This window comes from Aquila chrysaetos, chromosome 3, assembly GCF_900496995.4.
Source record: "Aquila chrysaetos chrysaetos chromosome 3, bAquChr1.4, whole genome shotgun sequence".
Classification (NCBI taxonomy): Eukaryota; Metazoa; Chordata; class Aves; order Accipitriformes; family Accipitridae; genus Aquila; species Aquila chrysaetos.
This window is the reverse complement of record NC_044006.1, coordinates 16,337,138-16,357,286: the sequence shown is the minus strand read 5'-3', so window position 1 is coordinate 16,357,286 and position 20,149 is coordinate 16,337,138. Positions and strand designations below refer to the sequence as shown.

General features: G+C 44.0%; 2 protein-coding genes across 6 annotated transcripts in view; one reads left to right on the top strand and one right to left on the bottom strand.

Moving 5' to 3' along the window:
• LOC115338863 (collagen alpha-1(I) chain-like) overlaps positions 1-2,125 on the bottom strand; it is a 145,689-nt gene extending 143,564 nt beyond the window's left edge. Inside the window, exons 1-3 of the mRNA XM_041122159.1 lie at positions 2,083-2,125; positions 716-1,308; positions 12-19 (exon numbers count right to left, since the gene is read on the bottom strand). Of these exons, the coding sequence (XP_040978093.1) occupies positions 12-19; positions 716-1,308; positions 2,083-2,125 (644 nt within the window). The remainder of the gene's footprint in view (positions 1-11; positions 20-715; positions 1,309-2,082) is intronic.
• On the top strand, positions 1,247-10,316 carry GDF5 (growth differentiation factor 5). Of its 5 annotated transcripts, XM_030009124.2 has the most exons (4): positions 1,247-1,410; positions 1,827-1,830; positions 5,173-7,077; positions 8,662-10,316. In XM_030009124.2, exons 3-4 carry the CDS (start codon positions 6,444-6,446, stop codon positions 9,528-9,530), a joined length of 1,503 nt encoding a protein of 500 aa, XP_029864984.1. In that variant the 5' UTR covers positions 1,247-1,410; positions 1,827-1,830; positions 5,173-6,443; the 3' UTR covers positions 9,531-10,316. The 5 variants fall into 5 exon arrangements, with proteins under 5 accessions (XP_029864984.1, XP_029864986.1, XP_040978420.1 ...); XM_030009126.2 differs by having other exon boundaries at positions 1,247-2,508; positions 6,980-7,077; XM_041122486.1 differs by having other exon boundaries at positions 1,247-5,240; positions 6,420-7,077.
• The last annotated feature ends 9,833 nt before the right edge of the window (positions 10,317-20,149 follow it).

Sequence of the window (20,149 nt, the reverse complement as noted above, 5' to 3'; positions counted from 1 at the left end):
TCCTGGGGTACTGCAGTACCTGGATGGAGACATAGAACGAAGATGAGCGAATGCGGCTTGTAACAGGCTCGGCTCCTCCTGCATTAGCTTTTCTCCAAGTCTTTACAGCCCAAGCACAGTACGTTTCACAGCGCTGCCGATGCCGCCAACAAGAAGTCGTCACGATACAGGGAAGCTTCACTTTATCTCGTGCTGAAGAAACTGAGACGGCGTTTCTTTTACACGTACTGCTACCTGCTCATCCTAAGAGCTGCCTGCCTCGGCCCGGGGCCGCCCCAAACCACCCCCGCCGGCTCGGCTCCTGCCTCTGGGACAGCCCCCTGCTAACGTGGCCCAACAAAGCCGCCTGCGAGCCGGGCATCTTTATTTCAGTACGGACAAGCCCTCACGAGAGGCTCGGCAGGGTGACAGCGGCAGGGCGACAGCGGCAGGGCCAGGCGCCCAGCGGGCCGGGCCGGGCCGGGCCGGGCCGGGCGGAGGAGGGCGGCTCCCGGGGCCTCCCCCGAGCTGCGGGCTCGGCGCCGTCCCGCCCGCGGCAGCGCCGGGGAACGCCCCGGGGAGGGCCCCGCTGGGGCCGCGCCTTCGCCCCCCGACATCGCCGCCGCCGCCGCCGAGGCCCCTCTCAGCGCTGCGCGGCCGGCCCGGGCACCCCGGCCCCGCCACCGCGGCCCGTCCCCGGGCAGCTCCCCGCCGGGCCGGCGCCCCCGCTCCTCACCTTCGCCTGCAGCTTCCGCACCAGCACCGCTTGCCGGTGCTGCGCCTCCTGCGAGCTCTGCAGCAGGCGCCGCAGGGAGCCCTGGCTCCGCGCCGCCATGCCCCCGCTCTCGAGCCGGGCTCCGCCGCCTGACGGGCCCCGCGGCGGGGGCTGCTCCGCGGCCTGCCCCGGCGGACCGCGCTCAGGCGCCTGCCGCGGCGGGCGCAGCGGCTCCCCCTGCCCGCCGGGCGCGACGGGGCGCCGGGCGGGAGAGCCGGCCTCGCTCGGCGCCGCTCTGTGGCAGCGCTTCCCTTCTCCCTTATTCTCGCTCCTCGCTGAGGGTGCGCCGGCGGGCTGCGGTGCTGCCGCGGGGGAGAGGCCGCCCCGGCAGCCGTTCGCTCCACAGCGGGTGTCTGGGCCAGCGTGCCCGCCACGGGCCGTGCCAGGCACAGAGAGTAAATCAGGAGGGGTGGTCACCCATTGCTGCGGGGGTTTCTGCTGGGCGTGAGGAGAAACTCCCGAATCGCTTGTGATTCTGTAAGGTCCTCTTAACGCAAAGAGACCTGCACACCCTCGTCTCACCCAGTGAGCAGGACAAGCGCCAACATTGATTCCTGCGAGAAGGACAAAAGTACTTGAACTGCAGGGATATGTTGTTAAGCCAAGAGCTCTTGGAGGTTTTCCAGCAAAAGCCAGTCCCGTAAATAGCAGCAAAGGTAGCCACAACTGCCTCAGCCCTCACAGTGGTTGGAGTGGAAGACATTTTCACTTGCACATAGCATGGCAGTGTGCAAATGGTGCAAAGTGGTGAAGCAGTAACCAGATCATTACTAAGTGTGACTTTCTACAGTTGAGTTTGTATCTTACTTTTCTCTCTTGACTATTAAGGCTGTCTAGATAATCATCTCCAATACAGTGGAAGCCTCAATATAATTGAGATGGATTCAGCTCCATGTATTTTAACATAGCTGAAGCATCTTAGAAATCTACGCAAAACCAAAAATACTCAGAACTGGGGGTAGTGTCTTGTAAAGCAGTGATTGCAAAAAAGGGTTTAGGGAATGAGCTCTGAACACCTGCTTTATACAAAGCAGCTGAAGGAGCTCTAGCTTATTGATCAGAAGATGAAGAGAAAGGTTAATTTAAAGCTATAAATTCCTGTCAAATGAGACAAAGATAGAAAAGAAATCAAATTTCTGAAACTGCAGCTAGACAATGCCAATCTATAAGTATGATGCCCTTCTGTATACAGCACTGCTGCTGGGTGAGTGGATCATTTTACACTGTCTTAACTTTTCATATCTTCCTGAACTAAAATGCTGCTTGGTAGGAGCTCAGAGCCTCTGCTTGGGTCTAAGCACCATGTCAGACTGGGTCTCCAAAGGTACTAACTGTCAGCGTCACAGCAAGCAGCTGGATGGCTCCAACCATGCGCTCTCTGCTGTGCCTGCAGTGTGGGACGTGGTGGAGGCAGCTCTGAGCGCTCTAAGGCTCCTGTGTCCTTGGATCTATGGTGAAAACAAGAGTTCTCCTGCCTTGCTAGCAAAGTGCTGTGGCCTCAGCTAGGCTGTCATCGTGGGGCTTGATTCCCAGTGGCCCGGCTTCATTCTTGCCTGTAGTGTTTCACGTGAACTTCTTGCATAAGGTCTCCTGAGATTCTTTCTTATTGTGGATCTTCACTCCTTTGAGACTACTCAGATCCCAAGACATCAGGCTTTCCACTGATTCCAAGTGACATCCAAAAATGCTGTTTCCTTCTTCATGCTGTGCCTGGCTTTCTGGACCTACCACATATGCATCATTGCAGCAGACAGGTACTTTTTAGTACTAGTGTTCTTGAAACAGGACATGTAGTGGATTATACCCCTATGCTTTTCTCTAAGCTTTTCCCATCCATAGCTCACTACTGTTCAGAGGTGTAGCCAAGTCTCTAGATAACCAATGACACAGTTCTTTCTTTGGACTTCCAATTTTTTATTTATTATCATGACATTGTAGCACAGCCTTTCAAAATTATGCCATGTTTTCCCATGTTAGTAGGAAATTTATTATCTTTGTTTTGCTCTGGCTCAAGATGAGCAATTTTTAATTACAGCATCTCTGAGTTTTCTGTAATTCTTTCCTTTCAAAAAGCACAGAGCTGTTAAGTTCCTTCCTAAAATTATCTTTTCATACTTTTAAAAATCAGTCCCCAAAAAGCTATGGTGCAGAGGTCTAAATTCTTATGGAAGTAGCATGTTAATTAGTTTCAATAAGTAAAAGAAATGTGACAGCAAATGGCTTAATATACGGAGTTTACTCAACTCAATCCTGTAAGTAATTTTTGGAAATTAGTTCACCTGGGAAAGGACAATTAAATTCCTGGTAGATCACTAGAATAAAGATTTCCATTTGCAGCTCAAACTGCAAGTTTGCAGCAGTGAACAGATTCCGACTCGTGGCATCATGTATCCAACGGAGCCTCCTTGGAGCCATGTTGGGGCGACCAACTATATACAGTATATTTTAGAGTGCACCCAGGGATTTCTGGGTTCTGAGGGCAAGCCCAGCATTTTCTGCTTGGCTCAGCCCCTGCCTTTATTCTGCAGCATCCTCTGACAGATCAAGCAGGTGATCTGAGCTTTCCCTGAGAAGGACCCTGCTGCCGCCTGCTGCAACACTGGGTAGGACGTCAGTTGGCTGGAGTTCAGTGGCAGTGCTGCATCCAAATGACAAACATCTACAGGTGGCACAAAGTGTGTGCTTTGGGAGCACATCAGGTGTTAGTGTGTGCCTGTGCCCAAGCATTAAGGAAGAGTACAGACAGAAGCCCGTATCCTGGAAGGTGCCCATGCACTGTGGCTCCAGGGTCTACCTCATTGTCATGTGGAACATGCAAATACATTGAGTTGGGTAGGGCCTTTTATCCTCAGGGATTAGAAACTTTTTCAACACTGAAACATTCCTTTGGCTCCCCAGAGTGATCCCTTTCTCTAGCCCACTCTGGATGAGTCCAGAGTGACTCAGTGAAATTGTCTTAGAAGGTGGCAGAGCTCATGTAGACAACCTTATGATCTGGAGAACAGGAGGCAATGCACTTCCAAGGAGCAGGGACCTGGGTAGTCCTCCTTCTTCAAATCCGTACACACACTGTGTGAGGAGCTGCCTTCACAGAAGGACAAGTGGGCTGTATGAACCAAGCTACTTGAGTGGTACATGTAAACTTGGCCAGTGGCGACAAGTAATAGGCCTTGAACATCTCTTCCACTGTGTCCTATATCTGATGTAAAGCCTGCACTGGAGTGAGGGTTTCCATCTACATATTGAAGATACCAGTTGAGTTTGAGCTTAGCCAGCTGGAATAACACCACATTAGTATAGGGCCATAATAGGACACCCTAGTCTGTGGGTCTTATTCAAGGCCAACATTCCACTCTGGGGACCATGGGGCTCAGTGGACTCTGTACAGTGACTGTTGCTGCCATGGTTCCAAGCACCTAGATGGAGAGCGCCTCAAGAGAGCCTCTTTTAAGAAAGAGAATAGTTTACACAGCTTGCTTTGCTTGCTTTTGCTCTTTTTTTTCTGTCTAGGCCTGTCCAGCCCACTAAGTTGTATTAATCTCAGACATATAAATATTGTTTGAACATAGAATTGATTGTGCTTTTAATCTGATTTACTTAGAGACAGGCCCATGTAATCGCATTGTCTTACCTCCTGCTCTTTCGTGTCCATCTCTTAAATCGTTTGCAAATCTCAGCCAAGTTTGATAAAGCAATAGAGCTCTTAAAGATATTAAATTCTTACAAGTGTTGTGAAAACTGGAAGCTGGATAGATTAAAAGTGGGAGCTCAACATTTAGCTGTTTTTGTGGCTTACTGGCAAGTTAATCAATACCCCTGTAGCGCAGAACCAGACATGGCACACCACCTCTTGCCCAGCAGGAAAATGGGTAATATGGGAAGGATGAAAGGATGGCATGATTGGGACGGCCATGGGGATAGCATGGAGTGACTGCTGAGAACTGGTTTCATCAGAATTAACTCAGCAAAAAGCTGCTTTATTTTGATAGGGAATATCAAAACTAAAACTGACATCAGAGGAAGGGCCATTAGGTCAAAATCAGGAGGGTGGGTTTTTGGGTTTACCTTATTTGTGACATCTGTGAAATCACTGACTCTTCTATCCTTCAGTTCTTCCATCAAAACAACATAAAGCATTCAGAGCTCCTCATGTAGAAAGGGCTGCAGATTGTTATTTATTAATGTAGTTTGGTGTTTCTAATGCTAGTCAGGGTGGGAAATGCTACAGCACGTGCAAATCAAGCTAAAAAGTGTTGTATCTTCCATTGCCTTAGGAAAAAAAAACAACTGAGGGAGGAGGACTGGGCTTAGCATCAGTGCAAGATGAGAGAAGGGTCCCATTAATCCCTGTTCAATCTAGCCCAGTGCCTCATTTCCCAAAGGCTCATTTAGAACAACAACAGTTCAATTTTTTGCAGCTTATGAAAGACATGCTTGCTCCACACTCTCTTTTGTATGACTGAAAGCAGCAGGATAGCCTTGACACATAAGTAACGCTGGTTTCTAACTACCAGTCTTCTTGCGGCTGTGGGCTAGGCAGCTCTTGAAAATTTTGCATCTAATTTTAAAACAAAGGCTGGCGTTCAGCAGCCTCTGGAGGAAAGATTGGAGTTTCGGGGTGTCTCCGGACGGAGGAGGAGGCTGGCTGCCTGCAGGGTGCACTGCTGTCCCACACTGTGCAACCGCCCACCCTGCGGGCATCCCACTGGCAGAAGCTTCATCTCCAAGTGGGCTTACATGGATTTTTTTAAAGCATAGCAATAAATACGCCAAAATACACTGACTGCGGGAATGGCCATGTTGTGTTTGTGAAAAATTAAACTTTACCCTTGTTAAGCGCCTGCACTGCTGGCTCTGCCCTTCAGTCACCAGAGGACAAAGTGAAGCCACTGTTTCTCTGGAAAAAGAGCTAAACACATTATACTTAAATATTTTAATGTATGTGTCCAGTGGACTGTATGACAGGTCTCAGTTGTTGATCTTGCAGTTTGTCCTGTTTAAACGTGAAGTTCATGGAAGGCTAAGGTAGAGGTCGTATTGCCACTTGAAAAGGCATCCTCTAGAGTTTTGAGCCTGTGGAGCTGTTTCACATGAGGCAGAGTATGACTCATGCTAATGAAAAGGGTAAAGAAGATTTTTTTAAAGAAATATATCACAGTTAAATTAGTTTAGACAGCATGACATCAGAGAGTAATTAAATAGGTTTGTTGGAATTCCGTTTCCAATTCCTGAGTTCAGGTTTGTAAAAGATTTCTGAGCACCTGCAGGTCTCTGTGTGTGAAATATTTTCACTGGAAAGGATTCAAAACTTTAAAAAAACCTTTTAACACAGAGGCAGCATTACGCCATTCTTCCTTCTTGGAAAAAAAAACCCCTTGGATTTAAACAGGACTCCTTCAAGTTTTCAGTCAGTTTTACAGAAGAAAACGAGGTGGTAAACTTTCTCTTTTCAAGAACAAGTTCTTTATAGCTGCTAACTGAAGTCAGGGGAGCTTATATCTGAGTACATGAGCATTTCCACTATGGGACTGGATACAAGTATTGAACAACGAGATTTGAAATGTTTTAATCTCAAACGAAAACCATTTTTGCTGACTTTGGTTTTTAATTTCTTTCATGTTTTCTTCTGCCAAACTGGAGGAACCTTTTCTGATTTTTTCTTTAGTGGCATTCAGAGGAAGACCAGAGGATGAAAATCCCGCATTTTCTCACTTTACTGCTTTGGCATTTGACTTGGCTGTCTCTGGATCTAGTTCCTGGAGCGCTGAGTAATTCTGAGGCAGGCCAGAGTAATCCAGGATCTAAACTAGGTTTTTTAAAAGCAGAAGGAAAAGAGAGGAATCCCTCAGCACGGGCAGGTACACTGAGGACTGCAAGCCATGGATATAGTGCTGGGACCTCAAAGGCTAGGACTAAAAGCAGTGCTGTTCAGGCTGGAGCTCTGCTGGCCAAGAACGATGAATCAAAGAAGTTTCTCTCAAGAACAGCAGCCATGGAGGGCAAGGTAGGACGTCTCCCCAGCAGACCTTCTGGAGTAAGGACAGTGACTCCAAAGGTTCAAAATCTTAGCAGCAAGGTGGCTTTGAAAAAAACTGGCACAAGCAGTACTGACACTGATTCTTTCAAAACCAAAAAGACTAAAGAGCCTGTAACCCAGAGGGATACTAAGGAAACTTTCAGACATCCCCCTATAACGCCACATGAATACATGCTGTCTTTGTACAGGACTCTCTCAGATGCAGAAAGAAAAGGTGTTAATGGAAGTGTAAAACTGGAGGCTGGACTTGCCAATACAATAACCAGCTTTATAGACAAAGGACAAGGTAAGAAAGGAGGTCGTGTGTGTGTGTGTGGACAGAGAGAGATGTCTGAGTGTGTTTATACATGTAGAGAGTATTAGAAAATAATCATACTTTCTTAAAGTCAAATAGCTCTTATTAATGTAAATTAAATCATACATCTTTACTGCAGATTTTGTCCTGCCTTATCTTGGAAAATGCAGTTAGAGGCAGAACTAGATGGTCATGTGGCAGCCAAACAAAACATTTAGAAAATATTTTAGATGTGTATTGTTGAAAATCAATCAGTCTTTGCATGGTTAGGTGTTTAAAAACCTTTTAAATGTTTGTCTTATTTTCTTTCCATAACTAGCTCCTGGAAAGTGCTAACGTCAGATTTTATTGTAAAGTATGTCTAAAAACACATGATATGCTAAGAACAGGGCTATTCCATGAAAAAAACACAAGTTTCAGTATCAAAGGGCCAGCCTGATTTGTTCAAGGTAGAATTGTGAGGAACTACACTGTAGACCCAGGAGTCATTGTAGCATAGCATAGGGTGGGTGTGTCTATACTAGCTTGAAGCTCATGCTTTCAAATACCACCAACCTTCTATCCACAGAAGCCCACAGCTAAGCACAGACTAACAAGAGTAATAACTTACAGGACTCCAGAAATTGTGGTTCAACATTCTGGTTCCAAATTTTTTTTTTGAAATTTGGACTAGTGTCTGCTTTCACACAAGAAATAACCAGGCTCCCAAAGAATGATGTTCACCTTACCACTCTGGTTGGAGAGCCCCATGTTGCTTCCAGTGACATTAGAAAGAGTTTTGTCATGTACAGCTGATAAGGTAATGGTGATGGAAGACTCAGACAGGACTGAATTTGTTTGCCATTTAATTATGAATAGCTTGGCTTCTGGGAAGGGATGATACACTACTCACAAGTGCTGCATTCAGGTTCTCAGCTCGCCACTGGAAGGCATTGTTAATGTAACGTCGCTAAAATGTTGGCTCAGCCATATTCCTTGTTAGTGCTGCTCATGAGTTTAACCAAGCAAATGTGATGTCAGGTTAAAGGGAGGTATATTTTTCTGCCCAATTTGAAAAAGTTGTGAATCATGTGGAGTTAAGCTAATATGGCAATTATCCTTGTGTCTGGCAGTTCTGGGGGATGTTGGTTTTAAAAGACTAATTCACTATTGTATTGTCTAAGGGTAAATTTGCTCATGTTTGGAGCCAGCATGAGGTCTGGGCACCACTGAAGCTCTGTTTCAGTAACTTAAGTAGGATGTAAGTGGTGAATAGGCCCTGTGAGTGCTCAGCCCTGAAAAAGGACTACTTTTCAATTGGCTAATTGCTACTTTGAAGCTAGAAAATGCCCGCTGGTGAAAGAAATGAGATTTCTACAAGGCAAACTCAGAAACTCATTTCCCTGTTGAGTCACTGAGTTCTTCTGGGTGCATGCACAGAACTGATCTCCTAGACAAAAATTGTTCTTTCTGTTTGGTGGCTAATTAAGGAAACTTCTAGGCTTATGAGCAAACTTCAGGAAAACCATTAAGAATTGAATAACTGATATTGATCTGTGCTTGATATACATTTAAAAATGTGTGTGCTTTTTTTAGACGAGCGAGCGCCAACTATAAGAAAACAGAAGTATATTTTTGACATCAGTGCATTAGAAAAAGATGGTTTGCTGGGAGCAGAGCTTCGAATATTGAGGAAAAAGCCTTCTGATACGTGGAAGTCTCATTCTTCTGGAAAAAATTCCCAAGTGAAATTATTTAGTTGCTCTACAAACAGACAAGCAGCAACACTCCTGGACTCTCGTACTGTCAGTATCACAGATACACCAAAGTGGGAAGTGTTTGACATCTGGAAACTTTTCAGGAACTTTAAAAACTTGGTTAACTTGTGTTTTGAACTGGAAACTTTTGACAGGGGGAGAGCTGTTGATCTCAGGAGTGTGGGATTTAATAGAACAGGAAGACAGGTCAATGAAAAGGCTCTCTTCTTGGTATTTGGGAGGACGAAAAAAAGAGACTTATTTTTCAATGAAATCAAAGCTAGATCTGGACAAGATGACAAAACTGTTTATGAGTACTTATTCAATCAGAGGCGGAAGAGAAGAGCTCCTTTAGCAACACGGCAAGGGAAGAGGCCCACTAAGAATCTGAAGGCAAGGTGTAGCAGAAAAGCCCTCCATGTGAATTTTAAGGATATGGGCTGGGATGACTGGATAATAGCCCCTCTAGAGTATGAAGCATATCACTGCGAAGGGCTTTGTGAATTCCCCCTTCGATCCCATCTGGAGCCCACCAATCACGCAGTTATCCAAACATTAATGAACTCAATGGACCCAGAATCAACACCCCCAACTTGCTGTGTCCCAACCAGGCTGAGTCCTATTAGCATTCTTTTCATTGACTCTGCAAACAATGTGGTCTACAAGCAGTATGAGGACATGGTGGTGGAGTCGTGTGGTTGTAGGTAGCAGAACAGTTGCTCACATGAATATGTTATGAAAGATAATATGATACATTGAACATAACCTCTCCTCGAACAAGGTTAACTAGATTTCTTACCTGTAGGGTAAGTATGTTTACAAGGATGTAGCAATAAATCTAGTGCTTCTATATGTTTCTCCACCATGGGCACATGTCAGTAGCATTTGGATGCTGTCATGCAACCTGATGTAAGGCCTTGTGCCGGCGACATGAGACTGGCTCTAACTGAAGTCCATGGCAGAGAATATTATACCTCCACACCTCTAGATTGCCTGCTTTTAGCCTCCAGGCAGTGGGTAAAGATGGCATCAGTGAGCTGTGGATATGACCTATTTGATCCTTTGAACAGTGTTCTTGAGACTGAATTTGTGTCTGACTCCCATGTGCTTTGTCCATTAAGAAATGTAAGAAAAGTGTCCTGATGTCTAGAAGAGAAGGTTTTGTTCTGGTGTGCTCCCATCTTGGTGTAAATAGTTACACTGTAATATGATTTCTTTCTGATTAGCTCTTGAAACTATTCATATATAAAAAAGGAGTCATTAAATATAATATGTTGATTTAGTTTTAAGTTTTACATGGAGATAGGTGATGCAGGAGGTATTTGCTTCTGTGTATGTTTTCCTCCAAGCTACATATCTTTCTTAAGTATCCACCTTTCCATTATTATGTAGCAAGATATATTACTCTGTATAAGGTCCAAGTTGTTCTCAAATGCTCATAGTAAAAGTGTTCAATTATGGCATAAGATGTAATAAATTATTGACACAGTGCTACATTGTGTCTAGCTGTCCAACGCTGCATAATTATAATGCTATTAAGAAATTGTTTTTAATGTTTTTGTACAATAAATACGAGTGAAAGGGACTTTTCAGCGCAGCAGAATGCCAGTGGTATGCAAAATACGTCCATGGATTTTGCTTGCCTCTAACTCTGCTGCCACAGAGACTAACTGTGGAAAAATTGGAAGAAAGATCTGAAAGAATGGCATGGTTTGATCTGGTGGGGAATGACGCTATCACCTGATGTATCTGGGGCAAAAATGAGTTAAGCAGATGATTGCAAAAGAGCTCTGGTATCCTTTTATTCCACCCTCCAAGGCTGTGTGTTTGCGTATCCCCTTTATCTATTCTCAACATGGATTATAGATTTATTGTGGGATTACTCTGTCTATGTTTCCACCTACAAAACTAGGTACCAGATGTTCAACTGTAGATGGATCAGAAAGGTCATAAGAACCATGAGAAATTATTGAAGTAGCTTATCAATAGTATAAAATATAAATGGTAAGGTTTGGTGGTGTTTCATCACAGTTTAAACCATCAAGTGACATAATTTCCTGGATCTGAACTCTCCTCTGCACAGCACCACTAGTGTGGGGAGTGGCAGGGAGCTGAATATGGCCCCTGAGGTCCTCCTGGTCAGTACCCCAGACTGGATGTGCTCTAGCTCACACTAGTGGCAAACTGTCCTAAATTCCTAGTCAATAGCCATAGAGAAACAGTGGCAAAAAGCTCTGCCCTTCCTCCTGCACTCTCTAAGTGGCTGAGCCTTTAACCAGCTTAAGATACCTGGTTAAGCAGCCTTGCTGCCAGACATATGGGGTTCCCCTGTGCAGGCAGACCTGTCATGTACCATAACCTACAGCATGGTGATACAAAAAAAACACTGCAGGGAGCTTTCGTGTGTATGATCTCTTTGTAATAACTTAGTGCCAGGATTTCTACCTGCAGGAACTGATACTGCTTGGTGCAGGCCATGCAATAACACAAACCAAGGTGGGTCAGAAGTGTGTCCTTGACAGGAGGGCGAATCACTAACTAGCAGGTTAACAGGCATGCAGAATGACAAGCACTTGAAGCTACTTCGTAACACGTGCATGAGAAATTCTGGCATCTTAGGCCAGGACCAACAGTTACTGTCCCCTGCACTAACTGCTTATCACCAGCCAGTCTTATATGGCTTTCAAAACAATAAGGAGTTTTTAATTCTGAGCTTTACTACAGGCTCATTTAGATATGATTTACTATTGCTACAGTAGGAGAGAAAACATTCTCCTGCCAAGCCCACAGCCAAGACGGCATCTCAGACTTTTTTTGCCTTTTCTGCTCAAGCAGTTCTTTTCTTGCTCCTGGCTGTTTTCTAGGTGAATGGCTTGCAGCTTTTAAGGATCCTTTCTCTAGCACTGACCACAGTTACCTTCTGGAGAGGTTGGCTAGATGACAATGAGAAAGGATTTCCCTTTCTTCCTTGCGTGAAAGAGTGCTGCTCCCCATGCACATTCCCAGTGCTCTGTTCTCATGTATGATGGACAAAGCTGTGCCCTGCCATTTATTAACCGCACAGGCACATTCCCTAATGGCTCAGGGTGATCAGTTTAAAATAGCAAATACTGGCTATTTAAATTCACTTGAAGCAACTCTAAGTTCTTTTAACAGATGAGTTAACTCCTGGGATTATAACTGCCTGCAAAGGGCAGTTTGTTTCAGTTCCAGCTGGATTTGTGAGATGCTGCAACAGCTTTGGAGGAAGGTAGCATTGGTGTAACATGCAATGCATGATAGTTTGGAAATCTAAGGAGGAAAATTGCTATACACTTTATGTGGCAGAGCTGTTGGTCAGCCTGAGGATCCTGCTGATGCTGGTCACCATAAAAAGTTTTAAAAACCTAGTAGGTATCTCTCTGAGGGTCTTGTTTCCTGTCCTTCTACAAATTCCTCAATACATGAATAAAGCAAGATAAAGATTTAGGTAAATGGTAATTAAATTGAGTAGGTATCAGCATCTAAATGGAAAAAAATGCTAAGATTTTGCAATTATCCCAAAGCAAACAGTATGAACTGAAGAACTGAAAGAAATACTGACATACTAATGTCTTAAAAAACGCACTTTGGTAATGGTTCAAAAACCAAAATTCTGCTAGGGAGTAGTTATACCTTGAAGGAAAAAAAAAAAAAACCACCAACCAAAACCAACTAGTAGGTCTTTAATATCAGTTTAAACAAATTTGGAACTACAGACACTAAAATGCTGGAATTGTAATGGATTATTACCACGTCAGAATTGCCAGATATTGGGTTTGGCCTAAAGAGAAGCAATTTCAGCCCAAGTGTTCAGGTTAGGAGGTAACACGACATTCACTTTGCTTAGTTGGTAGCTCAAATGTGTCGACATTCAGAAGGGATGGTCCTGGCACTACTCAAGGTTGGTCTGGCTCAAAGTGAGGAGTTTACAATGGTGGCAATAGTAGATGGCAGGATTAGGGTAGTTTTTTCACTTTTAACTCTCAGATTGAATATCCTTGGTTTGCAACATTGGTTGTAAACTAGTGCTGCAATGTCCAGAGTATCCTTTTGCATTTACATTCCTGAAAGTGTTTGATAACTCTGGGAATTCCAGTTCCATGCTATTCTACTCTGGAGTGGTCTACTGACTTTCACCATGGTGTAAATGCTACTAGCCTATAGGTGCTTTATTGGTGTATTGTTTGAGCCGTTGGGATCATCTGGCACAGACTTCTGTCTCTGCAATTAATTATAAGATACTTACTGAATGGTTATGATCACTTAAATCTACAGTGTTGAAGGGAGTGGCCTCTTTCACTGCTCTTTTCAAAGCAGTTTCTATTATTCTTAATTCACCTAAAATTTCAATAGCAACAAAAAGATGCTGCCAGAGTGACCTGTCATTTTTTTTCTGAATTCCACATATCCATTCAATTTCTACTCACAAACCACTGCAAATCTTGTCAAGACTCTACATGGAAATCTGCAGTTTCAGTTGTCTGGCGTGAGAACAGAAACACTTATCGAAACTTTCCAGGATATGTGAATGGTGGCCATTACAAACATTCATTATCACCGATAAGCACAAAAGCACAACCCAGGTGGACTTCACTGAACCCTCATTCCTCTCTGAAAATAGAGGTTTAGGGATAGGGCACAGTCTGGGGCCGATACCCAGGAAAGAAACTGGAAAGAAACAGAGAACCTTGAAATTGCAGAAGTTTGGCACTATTTTCTTTAGCCTGGTCATTATATAATGTGCAAAGATAGACACCCAAAATTATTGTTACAACTTTCTTCCCATGGGTGACTTGGTGTTAGCAACTGGATGGTAGAAACGCACAGAAACCTGAGCTGTAAAGCAATACAGGTTAAAAGTTCAGCTTTCCACCTTTATGATGGCAGGTTTCACTCTCTCAGTGAGAATGCCTCATTTGTATTTACTTTTTAGGGTCATTATCTGTCCCATGAGAGTCTTTGTGAAGGTCCAAATTTCAAATAAACAGTACACTATAAGACAGGTATGTGTGGATAATTTTTGTTGTATTTGGCTAAAATATGGGTACTAAGCTCAATAGGTAAACATAAAAGTATGCCATTTAAAACAATGCATTCCCATTAGTGTTTGAATATGTGCCTAAAGTCCATGTACACTTTTACATGGTTATGTCATTTCCTGTGTAAAATGTGCTTGTTTATACAGCAGCCATATGAAAGATGCAGTAACCCGCTATGTGGGCTATTTGAAGCTTTCTTTAAGAAACATAAAAACCCCTTGACCCTTGTATAATAAAAGGTGTTAAAAGATACTGCTTTTATAACATCTTAGCCAAGACTAATAAGAATGTACAAAGCAAACAATTTTTTTTTTTACTCCATAGTCCTGGTCAATCACGCGTTATTTTATGAATTTACTGTTGCTGTTGGGTAGTAAAATGATATTTGAAAATAAAATTGCATGAGATTTCATTGCTTCTCAACAGATTTAATAAACAAGGAAATCTTAACATTTTTTGAAAAACAGTAAATACAGTGCAGTAAATACACTTTGCTGAGTGCTCAGAATAGCCCATTTATTCTGTCATTCTGAGTTCACTGATGTCCCTATTTCGCTGTTGTTTTTTTTTTTCCAGAACTATTTTCAACTTTCTGCAATGATTTCGCTAGCTGAAGTAATGCAAATGGATTCAGTTTTCCTTGATGTCATTTTGAAGGGCACAGCTGTCAAGAAAAAATAACTTCGTTAATAATAATAGGGATTAATTGGCTGACCCTCTGCTAGGGGACAGAAAACACTCTTTTCACTGGTTTTTCTCTAAGAGTCTCTTTGCTATAATACCTTGCACCAGTCTTTGCCATCCAGGAATCCAGGCTGAGCAGACTCTGCCCATTGTACTGCCAGACAAATGCCATTAAAATGAGGGTATTGCTTCTGCACATTCAGTTACTGCCTGCCTGTTTTTTAGAAGATGCCATTTATCATGGCATACAGTCAGAAATAAGCCTTATATTGATAAAACCAGACACATTTCATTTTGTTCATGCAAATGGCTTCAAAACAATAATCTTTCTCCAGAAACGTTGAAAGAGAAACACAACTTGGGTCCTCCCCGGGCTTAGAGAAGGGGCTGTATATCTTCATGGGAGCTCTCTTTTCTGCAAAGGTGCAATAAAACTCATAAACTTTAGATGGCAAAGAAGTCATTAACTCGTATGGTTAGTGATCAGATTACAGGAACCCAGCTAGAGAGGATAAAAGGCTAATGGTAGCGCCGGGAGAAGCCCGTGCCACAAGAGGAGGTGCTCTAAAGAAACACTATAGCGAATGTGGCTTGGGAGAAGCGGCTTTTGGGGGGAGGCAGACAGTCCCACCACAGTGGAGGACAGCAGGGGCCAAGGACTGGGTGAAAGATTGAATAATAAGATGGTCTGAATGCAGGAACAATTGTAGAGTGAAGGTACACCCAAATGGAAAAAGAGATGGGCTGGGTGGCAGCGCTGCTGGTGGGAATAGACGTGTCTACATACCTACCAGGAAAAAAAAACTTTTCCTGAGGGCTTGGTGTGAGTAATTCTTTCTTTCCACTTGCCTGTCCGTCTCATACTAGTGGCTTTCAGGGCTTTACTCAGACCTCTGGCCCAGAAGCTGCTGAAGGCTTAGAGCACGAGCAGGCTGCTGAAGCCCAGAAAAGGCGAATAGCTTCTGACAGTGGCATTGAACAGCCAGAAAGAGCAGTAGGTTTAGCATGATAGTGACTGTGGCCATGTGTGCTGCTGCAGGAGGTCCAAAGAAACAGAGCTGAGAAACCTGAGTATGGATGATGAGGCACTTTCATTTACGAGATTTTCAGATGGATCATGAATTTCACTGCTGGGCCACAGGCAGACAAGTAGCCTGTCTTCTCCAAGCCATGTGCAGCCTGAGGTTAAAAAGACTGACCATGCAGCTCTGGACAGTTAATTCGAGTGGCTAACTTTGGCATTGTGGTGCTTTTTGCAATAGCCCTTGGCTCCAGCAGGCTGATGCAGAGTACTGAAGTAAGTGGCTTCTCAGACAGTCAGAGGGAAGAGCCAGGCCCTGGGAGACCAAACTGAAGCATCTTTGTGCTGAGCAGGGAGCTGATGGGTGACACCAGGCACAGTGCCCCAAATGAACCTCCTCTCTGGGGACAGGTACCTGCTGATTGGGTCCCTCTGTCCTTTTTGGATTCAGCTGCAGGCATGAGAGGGTCTCACCATCCAGGAAAAAAAAAAAAAAACAGTGGAGAGGATCCTGTTAAACATAATAGTCCCTGGTTTTGTTTTGTTTTTTTTACTTGCCCAGGGTGTGGAGGGCTTGGGCCCAGTTCCTTCTCCCTGCTGCACTTCTACCTGGCTGGAGGCACCGGGGCAGGGGAACTCTTCATGTCTCCCACTGTGCAGCTGCATTTGGACTGCTACTTGGGAAAGTTACATTCCTGCCTGCACCCTACAATATGAAGCCAGACAGCTTGCAAAGGAGGGCTGAGATAGACATCTACCCCAGCACACCTTGCAGGGAGTGTGCCCTTTGGGGACTAGGTGATCTGACCTAGATTTCTGATACAAATCACAGAGAGGAAGGACTTGTACTGAATGCTTCCACATTCAACTGATTCCTTTTACTGCTGAGTCCTTAGGTAAACGGCAGTATTTACAGACAGCGTGATATTTTAGGTACATTGTGAGAACAGCTGCTGGATGAGTCCTACAGGCAAGAAATACCGAGTATGAGGAGGGAGAGAGGAGAGAAAGAAAGGACTTGAGCAACTGGCAGCAGCATGGCTGATACTCAGGCTCTGGGCATGCATCCAAACAGCTACTCTAGCACATGAATGTGTTTGCAAGAAGGTGTCACTGACACCAGAGATGATACATCACAGTATGTTTACAGATCCCCGAGCTATAGCCTGGTGCCCAGGCTCGGTCAAGGCTGAGAAGTTTGAACATCTAGTGCCTACAGTCCATGCATCTTCACTTCATAGCATCTACACTGGAATTTAAACCCACTTGGTGTGGATTGGTGACAGAAGACGAATCTCAGATGTATGCAGAAATATTACAGAAATGGGGCAAGTTTATAGATGACTTAATTTTTTTTCCTGTGGAATAATGTTGTGTGAATAATATTTGATCAATCAGTTCCAGAAAATGTAAGCTGGAATCTTTCTGAGGCATAGAAACTTTAAAAACAGATTGATTCTTTGCAGTTCTAAGAAAAATTACCTGCTATTTACCTCAAAATATAAACACAGTGGAGCTATCTGTCTCCCGAAACATTATAATGGTTTTGGTAAGAGAAAAAGCCATAAGAAATAATTCACTTCTTGCAACAGTACTGAAATATTCCCCATGCCAGTAAGATAAGAAAGTGATGAGAAGCATGTGCTGGCATTGTCAGAGTTTTAAAACATTTAACCTGCACCAATAAGCCTACTGATTTTTAATAAATCTTGGAATTCTGGGGAAATTCCAGAGGTTTGAGAGACTCAGGAGAAAAGGAATTTAATTCAGTACTATAAAGGGTCACTGTGCTGACCTGGCAATTATAAGCAAATTATGGGACTGTTGATACTGACTGAATCTTATAATGTGATTGAAGGATGGTAGTTTAATTTGTAGGCGATAAGGGCAGGAAGAACAATTAAGATCATTTAGCCTGATGAGCCCTACTTACCCTAGGCAAAAAATTTTACCTCTGAGTCTCTGAAACGTCAGCTCAGTTTTTACAGCAATCAAGGCAGCAAATGCAACTTTAGGAATGACTGGGAGAGAAGCAGAGAACAAATGAGAAAACAATATGCAGGCACTCCAGGGATTTACATGACTCTTGAACGCATTGTGATACAGTAGAGCTGGAGAAGGGCAATAAGAATGACTGAAAAAGTATGAAACAGTTTCTGTGAGAGGAGTAATTAGATAGACTGGAGCCCTTCAGTGAGAGGTGACTGGGGCAAGAAGGAAAAGTGATGAGGGCTAAGAATGTGAACTTTGAGCAAGTTTTCTCCCAAACAAGAACCATAGTGCACCAAATGAAACCAGTTCAGGACAGGTTTGAAACAAGCAGAAAGATACCAATTCCTACAGTGTACCCCAGCTGCAGAACTCCTGACCACACCCTGTTTTCGATGCTAAAAGTCTACATATATTTTAAAAAAATGAATAAGTTCATGGAAGAAAAATCCATGAAAAGCTGCTGAACATGAGTCCATAGGACTTTCTGAGCCTCTGGTAGCTGGAAGCTGAGAAGCCGTGCCAGGAAAACCTTGACGCACATTTGTCTTGTTCTTACTTTCTTTTTAGGGATCTGCTGTTGCCTATAGGAGATGGGCTAGATGGATCCATGGTCTGACTTGGCAAAACCATTCTTATATTCTGTACAAAGCCCAAAACTTGAAGTGAACTAGTACAGTGGGACCTCCTGGCTTAATCCATTGAGTAGGACTTAACAGCGCTTTGGGCACTGTCCTGTTAGAGAAGCATGGCTTTCTCATGTGGTCTCTCTTTTCTCACCATTTCATTTTTTTTAAAGGAAGCCTATTTTTAAAGTTCCTTGGAATTAAGTGATGCTATGTAATAGCTGGGTATTATGTATTTGGAAAGAGAGATCCAGGATTGATTTAAAGACCAAAAGTTCTAAAAAGCTCACCACATTCAGCTTTAAGCTAATTCTGTGAATATTAGCACTTCATTTTTTAATAAGCAGCTATTTCTACCTACTGTCCAGTTTCCACTTTGAATCAGTGAATTGGCTTCTTTGTCTGCTACATGAAAAAACTTATTCCCATGGACATTGTTCTACCTGTGCAGACTGTGATGATTTTTTTTAATTTTCTATGATGGAAGAGGTAGATCAACTTGATTATGGTTTTGCTGTTCACCTTCATTACCAGATTTTTTTTTCTTCTTCTTGTGTTTTTTTTCTTTAGACTCTCACTTCTCCAAATACTTTTTGTAGTGTGAACACCAGAACTCATTTAATGTTGCAGTAACAGTGTCATCGATGCCACAGAGACACTACTAACTCTGTACTTTTACTGGATTTTGACCTTCATTAGAGTCCAGGGTTCAGCTTTCCTTCTCAGCTACAGCATCACATTAGGAGTTCAAACTCAGCCTTCTATTATGACCAACATTGCTTTTCCACAATCACTGCTTTCTAATGAAAAACTTTCCATTTTATAAGTTCTTGCCTCCTAGTAGAAAATCCTTGTTTACAGCTGAGTTAAAAAGCAGCTTAGTCCCAGTAAAAAGTTCCTGCTTGACAAGATTTATGTAAGTCCTGTTACTCATTATGAAGTAAAAGTTACCTTGCTTTTTAGAGGAAGGCACTGCGACAAGTAAAGGCACAACCTCACGAGCCCTGTCAGTGTGAGACTCAGGAGCAGAGACCTAGTTCCCAGGACGGAGGGCTCCCCACCTTCCTGTGCCTCCAGGAGCAGTGAGCTCTTCAAGAAGGAATACAAGAAAGATGTTGACAGCAATCTGTGCTTCTTGAATGTTGAATTGCTGGGCTTCAAGAGCTGGGCAGAGAGCTGACAGACCCTCTGCTGCTCACATTATTTGCTAAAACCCTTTCTCTCAGGACATTCTCCAGACATCCCAAGGATGTGAAGATCAAGATGTGCTCTCTTTGGCATGGATTTAAAGGTTACTTGAAAGCTGCTCTGGAGCAGATGCCTGATTCGTACAGATTTTGTTCTGCTGTCAGCCTTGAGAAGCACATGCTTTCTGATCGCTGAAGGAGGTTTGCACCTCTTGTTGCAAGTCCATAGGGCACCTCTGTAACCACTTATTCCTGGCCAGAGGGTATATGGCATGCAAAAGTTCTCCCCAGTGCCTTGCTCTTCCTGCACAGTGCCAGCTGTCTTGAGGAAGTTTTAATTCTGGACATTGGGCTGTGTTTTTCCAGTGGTCTCCAGTGCAGACAACACAGAAGCTCAACAGCAGTGCTTGCTTCCCCGGCCGGGCAGGAGTGGTGCGAGGCGCAGCAAGGACTCCTCTGCTGCTCCTGCTCACCAACCTCTGTGAAGCTGTGGGAGGGCACTGCTGGACACAGCCCCTCCAAATGAGGCTAGGCCTTTTGCTTGGGTTTTTTCAGGATATGGGCAACACATTGACACTGCATGAGCCCTCCGGTTGCTCAGTCCCTCAAGGATTCTTCAGAGCAGCAGGAGTCTCATGCTGCCACAGGAGAGGGCCACCGTTCTGCCCTCTTCACTGTACATGGCCAACTCCTGTGGCTCCTGTTGGGAGCCATGTGAAAGGAAGGAAGAGGGAATGACTGCTGGAAGGTGGTGGGGTGA